The sequence below is a fragment of the Nicotiana tomentosiformis genome, chromosome 7 (genome assembly GCF_000390325.3).
Source record: "Nicotiana tomentosiformis chromosome 7, ASM39032v3, whole genome shotgun sequence".
Classification (NCBI taxonomy): domain Eukaryota; kingdom Viridiplantae; phylum Streptophyta; class Magnoliopsida; order Solanales; family Solanaceae; genus Nicotiana; species Nicotiana tomentosiformis.
The window spans coordinates 109092363-109099568 of record NC_090818.1 but is presented as its reverse complement, the minus strand read 5'-3'; the positions used below and the strand labels follow the sequence as shown (position 1 = coordinate 109099568).

At 41.7% G+C, this 7206-nt stretch overlaps 1 protein-coding gene across 1 annotated transcript; it reads right to left on the bottom strand.

The window, feature by feature from the left end:
- Nucleotides 1-2559: 2559 nt before the first annotated feature.
- LOC138896183 (uncharacterized) lies at nucleotides 2560-3057 on the bottom strand. The gene has a single exon (XM_070180970.1). It carries the CDS (start codon nucleotides 3055-3057, stop codon nucleotides 2560-2562), a length of 498 nt encoding a protein of 165 aa, XP_070037071.1.
- Between the last annotated feature and the right edge of the window lie 4149 nt (nucleotides 3058-7206).

Below are 7206 nucleotides of genomic sequence, written 5' to 3'. Positions count from 1 at the left end.
AGGTCTCCACATTCTTGTCGTTGGCTTTGATTTTCTTTTCTCCTATTTCTACCCATTTTTTCAATTTCTCAAGCATCTTTATTATCTCAAGGTTGGTCCCGTGTTCGGCTTCATTTGGCCTATCTGCGGTTTGTTCATTTCTGCGAGTGTTTTCTCGAGATGATTCAGGCTCAACCCTACTGGTCTATATAATGGAATGACCGACCCCAACGAGTATGTCGCCTCTTGCACATGTGCCATTAAATGGAACAATCTAGAGGACGATGAGATCGAATCTGTATTATTGAAAAAAATTGTTGAAACCTTGTCAAAGGGTGCAATGATATGGTATCATAATTTACCGTCTAACTCTATCAATTCTGTTGTTATGCTTACAGATTCTTTCGTAAAAGCATACACCGGAGCCATAAAGGTCGAGACCAGGAAGTCGGACCTTTTCAAGGTAAGGCAGAAGGACAACAAGATGCTAAGAGAGTTTGAATCTCGTTTCCAATCGGAACGAATGGATCTACCGCCAGTCACAGACGATTGGGCTATTCAAGCTTTCACTCAAGGTCTAAACGACGAAACTCGATGGCTTCACGACGGTTGAAGCAGAACCTGATCGAGTACCCAGCTGTTACCTGGGCCGATGTACACAATCGATATCAATCGAAGATTAGAGTTGAAGATGACCTGGAGGGTTCTGGGCCCGTTATTAAAAAAGACACCAACCGAGAGAAAAGGCCGATCAAGGACCGATACCGTCCGTATAGTGGAAATCCTACAAGCTCGGTGTGATAAAGGGCAATTAACTACCAAGCAATTAGAATGTGTCACACCTAAAACGATACTACTGCTAAGGTACGACCTTCCCATGTTCAATTATATTTCAAAACTAACCCTTGCAGTTGTTCGACCAGAGACATGGATGGATTATTCAACTCGAAGCCTTTAGGCATGAAAGCAAGCGTTGTACTCTTTTTTCCCTTAAATCGATTTTCGTCCCAAATGGGTTTTTCGGCAAGTTTTTTAATGAGGCAACCATTGATCGTGCTAACTTGGAACAATTCAACAGTATCCGAGGCTTCCTTACAATCAACCTCGGATACTGGAGGGCATTGTCATCGAATATATCAGCGATGATTATCAAGTTCGGTGCAAGGAAGTTACTTTGTTACTTCATGGCAACATGGTATCGACAGGAAAAATTGTAAGGGCCAAATGGTCAAACGAGACATGCCCATGTAGTTGGCCCGAGCCCTGGCACAAAACATGAACACATGTGTAATGACTTATAAAGAAAAATTTCTTCTTTACCGATATCTTATATCCTAGAAAAATTCCTCTATTTCGTGATCCATTATGCAAACAGGCTTAAGGGCCGACCATTACCCCATAAATCGGGGACTGCCAACCAAAAAATCAACGAGATCGAGCACCACGAAGTCCAAGGGCTACCTTATTTCGAGTTCAAGCAAAACACTCACTCGACTACTAAGACTACGGGCTACATTACTTCGAGTTCGAGCAATCACTCACTCGACTACTAAGCCTACGGGCTACATTACTTCGAGTTCGAGCAATCACTCACTCGACTACTAAGCCTATGGGCTACATTACTTCGAGTTCGAGCAAACACTCACTCGACTACTAAGCCTACGGTCTACATTACTTCGAGTACGAGCAAAGACTCACTCGACTACTAAGCCTATGGGCTACATTACTTCGAGTTCGAGCAAACACTCACTCGATCACTAAGCCTACGGGCTATTTACTTCGAGTTCGAGCAATCACTCACTCAACTACTAAGCCTATGAGCTACATTACTTTGAGTTCGAGCAATCACTCACTCGACTACTAAGCCTACGGGCTACATTACTTCGAGTTCGAGCAAACACTCACTGGACCACTAAGCCTACGGGCTACATTACTTCGAGTTCGAGCAATCACTCACTCGACTACTAAGCCTACGGGCTACATTACTTCGAGTTCGAGCAAGAACTCACTCGACTACTAAGCCTACATGCTACATTACTTCGAGTTCAAGCAATCACTCACTCGATTATTAAAGCCTAAGGGCTACTCTTACTTCAAGTTCGGGCAAGCACTAGGTCGACTATTAAAGCCTACGGGATACGTTACTTTGTGTTCGAGCAAACACTCACTCGAACTTAAAGCCTAAGGACTACCTTATAAAGCCTAAGGGCTAACATTACTTCGAGTTCGAGCAAGCACTTCTTCGACTACTAAGCCTAAGGGTTACTTTTACTTCGAGTTCGAGAAACCAAATACACTCGACTATTAAGCCTAAGGGCTTCTTTTTATTTTAAGTTCGAACAAATGCTCACTCGGTTGTAAAGGCTACAAGGTCCGACTTCGATCAAATTTCCTAAGGCCTCGAACTTATGAAAACTTTCATAAGGCATGAATGAAACAAAATCATCACAAGGCAGAGAATAAAACAGATACAAGTTGGGAAAGGAAAAGATATTTATATATATATATATATATATATATATAAGAGTATTTACAACGTCCGATCAGGACCATACACAAAAAATCAAAATGGAAAAAGCCCTAAGTTTCCTGGTTATCTCCGGGGGCAGTCTCTTCTCCATCGGGCTCCTCCCTGCTCTCAGACCCACTCTTGCTCCCGTCATCATCATCATCGGAAGCCAAGGCTCCGGCATTGGCTTCAAGCTCTTTAGCCTTTTTTATCTCTTCGGTAAAGTCAAAACCTCGAGCATGGATCTCCTCAAGGGTTTCCCTCCGAGATTGGAATTTGGCGAGTTTAACAACCCAATATGCTAGAGTTTGAGCGGTCTCGGCTGCCTTTATCGCTTGTACTTGAACGGCTTCAGCATCGGCCCGATAGACGGCCACGAATGCATGCGCCTCAGCCTTTGCTTTTTCGGCTTCAGATTTGGCCTTGGCAAGTTTGGAAACCAACCGAGCCTCGAGCTCGTCTATTTTTCTTGCTTGAACCGAGCTCTTCTCTTTTATGCCTTGAAGTTGACTTTCGGTCGATGATAATTGGGCTCGAGCAGTCTTTTTTTCTGCAGTGAGGCGGTCCATGCCTTCTTTCTATCCCAAGGTCTCCGCCCTTATCGTATCGACCTCCTCACAAAGCAGCCCGATCACCTCAAGCTTCTGTTGCAACTGTGAGATCGAAATATTAGCCACCGTTCCCGAATGGAGCCCATGAGTTTTTAAGATTATCATTACCTGCTCGATCAGGTCGGTCTGATCTTGGTATTTCTTAGCCAACTCGGATCGAAGATCTCTGATCTCTTCCTTTTTTTGCCCATTAAGAAGTTTAAGGGCATTTCTCTATTCCGAAAGCCCTGGAAAGTCGGCCTCACGTCATCTCAGCTCTGTCCGAGACTTGGAAAACTCCTATTGATGAAGAGCGAAAGCCTATACGAAAAAGAGAAAAAGTTAGGTAGAAAATGGAAAAATATAACATCAACAAAGGGAATCGAGACTTACCCGATTTAGGGTTCGTTAAACCTCAAAGAAAAGACCCGACGCGTCACTCGGGCCGGCAGCATCCTCAATACAGGTAAACAAATCGCGAAAGGGGTCCTCTCCCTTATGGGCCTCGTCTATCTCGAGGGTCCCCAAAGCTCGAGCTTCCCGAAATTCCCCTTCAGAAAAGGCAGGGAGAGTAGGAGAGTCTCCGATTACTATTGCCCCAAGCGAGTCGCTTGGGGCGTTCTCCTCAGTTCGAAGAGCTTCACGGTCGGCCCCTTCAGATATACACACCATTTGTTGACTTTGGTGGGAGGTATCCTCGATCTCCAATGACTCGGGGACTTTGCCCGAGTCCTTATCCGACATCCCCTCAGTTCGAGATGGAGCCTCATCAAACGCCATCGACCCAGTTGCCTTTGGGCCATTAATGGTTTTCTTTACTCGGGCCACTAGTATAGACCCGTCATTTTCTTCTTCCTCTTCATCTTCTTCTTCCTCTTCGTCTTCATCCCTTAGACGCTGAACTGATTCTTCGGTTAAAGGGATGGTGTTCTTCCTCGGCTTACAAGCCGTCTTTGTCTTAAGTTTTGGATCCTCGGAGGTAGAGGCCCTTTTTCTTTTGTTGTCCTTTGCCGGTTTCGGAACCGGGGCTGAAGTCTCTTCCTCACCAGACGAGGGCCTCATGACCACATCTTTGTCCAGGCCTACACACAAGAAAAATGGTTTAAGTATAAAAAGGACATTTTGTTCGAATCATCGAATACACGGGAAAGAGGCTTACCATGAGTTTTAGCCTCCCATCGGCCCTTTGATAAGTCGCTCCACGAGCGCTCGACATATGTGGAGGTCGAGGTCAGGTCCTGTGCCCAGCTCTCAAGGTTAGGAATAGTATCAGACATCCTAGGAACCGCTACATCATGGAAAAGGATATCGGTGAGAAAGAAACGAAGGAGCAAAATAATAGGAGCTAACGGTAGAATTATACTTACGCTTCATGTTCCATTCCTCGGGAAATTGCATCTTCTCGGCCGGGATTAGGTCTGAACTCTTCACTTGAACGAACCTGTCCATCCAGCCCCGGTCCTTATCCTCGTCTATGCTCGAGAACAATGCTTTGGTAGCCCGACGCTAGAGTTTTATTAACCCACCTCGATATAGGTGGGGGCTGTACAATCTAATGAGGTGGTCGAGGGTGAAAGACATTCCCACGACTTTGTTCACGAAGAAGTGGATTAGAATAACGATCCGCCAAAAAGAAGAGTGGATTTGGCCTAGAGTTACTTGGTATTTGGCGGCAAAAATCGATGACAACAGGGTCAAGGGGGCCCAAAGTGAAAGGGTAAGTGTACACACTTAAAAACCCTTTCACATGAGTGGTAATATCTTCTTCGGGAGCCGGGATTATCACTTATTTATCCTCCCAGTTGCAATCTTTCCTTAACTATTCAAGATGGCCCTCGGTTATCGAGCATATATACCTCGATACTGGTTCACATCGATCAGGAACCGGCGAAGCTTTGTCTATTTTAAAATCGGAGGTAAGAACACACACCCCAGGAACACACTCCTCAGGTCATGGCTCCACCGGTGTTTTGTCGCTGACGGGCCGCGAAGAAGTAGCTTTTTCTTTCTGAGGAACGGTTTTTGACATTTTCGGCATTAGGATTTGAAGATTGAAGATAGAGGAAGATGACAAGATTTGGTGTTCTAAAGAGGGATTTTGCAGTGAAAATTACAAAATTCACAGATGAAGAACTCAGAAGATGCGAAAGGGAACTTAGAAGATTTGGAGATGTAAAAGTAAGAAGTGGTAAAAAAAGAGGGGGGGGGGGTTATTTATAGGGTTGGCAATAACGGTTCAGTGTCAACAATGGCCGACCATCATCTGACACGCATTTAATGCCTTGGTAAACTGAATCGACGGGACATCTATCACGTACGTCATGGTCGGGCTCAGTGCAAACGTCAGTTTGTATCGAGTCATACCGCTTGAAAATCATGTCGTTTCTCGCCACATTCTTCCTGAGAAACGAGGGGACTATCTGTATACGGTCAAAATCGGTTTCGACCTTCGTATGATTAGTCAAGATTGGAATATAATGGACCAAAGGTCATCTTCATAATATCAGGTATGAGATCCAAAACCAGGTTACCGAGCTCAAATTTTTGGGACAGATCAAATACCGAACTCAAAGTGATTGCCGAGCTCGAATCCAAATCGAACTATGATGCGAAGCGGCGTTATCGAGTTTGAGAGCCAGAGACCGACCAATACAGAGCCCAAGTCAATACCGGTCCCCGAGTCAATATCGAGCCCAAGTCAATATCGAGCCTGAGTCAATATCGGGCTCTGAAATCTGGAAACCAACCAATACCAAGTCCGATCAAGATCGATCCAAGGGACAAGATCCGTTACAGTCGCACTAAGGAGAGAGAATCTCGGCGGAAATTAGGGAAATGTTATTCTATCATAGGTTCCCCACTATGTATTTTTAATTATATCAAAAGTAGGATCCCTCCACTATAAGAGGGATGACTATTATTTCTGTAAGGGATCCAACATTAAGGCATTGATACACTCTCATATTATTGATATTCATAAAGAAAAATATACTGATATTCATATAGAGATTATCCTTTTATGGGTTTTGTATATTGATTCGTCTTGCTTGTTCATAAACCATTTTTCACTCAGTTTGGTTTGTATTTTATTCTTTATACAGTCAATACTCAATATATTTCTACTTACTTTCTGATTTGTACCAAGTTATACCATATAGCCTTAGAACTACGTATAAATTTAACTTTATCCGTTTTTCGGGTAAATAATTGTGTTTGCTACTAGGGGTGTTAATGGTTCGGTTCGACTAGTTATTTTATTAAATTTGCACCATACTAATTTTCGGTTGTTCAACCAAAATTGAACTTTTTGAAACCGTCACAATTATATCGGTTTCTCTTCGGTATCGATACGGTTCGGTTAATTTTTGATATTTTTTTAAAAATCATGTATCAATCACTAATAGAACTAGAATGCAATAGCATGCGTACTTTTATAAGACTTAATAAAATTTCTAGACATTTTTACTATTTAAAGGGTGATGAATTAAGAAAATATATATGAAAGATGGTCATAGTATAGATTCATCAACTATTCTACAGTAATGTAAGAAACTAAGTAAAAACTAAGAAAATATAAATCATATCATACGAGTGGAAAGATATTAACCAAGTTGGGACTCAAGAATAAAGTCTATAGAAGATTAAATATTCAAAAAGATAAATCTAAATCACACGAAAGAAAGCATATTAAATACATTGTAATTTTCTATTCATAATTGATAGAATACTTTGTGTCTTGGTAGTGAATATACTAGTAATAATTTAGTTTCAGTAGGAGTAGCATTGTAGGATTGAGAATTAGGATTTTGAGTTTAATTACTTGTTGGATTGTAACCGTTTTCATAATTCTAAGGCTAAAGTAAAAATTTAATGTTTAATTATTTTTAAACTTAATATATAAATATATTTTTCACATGTAAATTTATTCGGTACGATTCGATATTTTTTCGGTTTATTTTTATAAAATAAAAAATCTACCCTAATTATCGGTACAATTATAGATTTATATAAAAACCTACGGTTTTATTAAAAGAAACCTAAAAATTAGTTCGGTACAATTTCTTTTGGTATGTGTAGGTAGAAGCCGAACTAGAACTTTGAGTTTATGGGTTTCGAATTATAAAACAT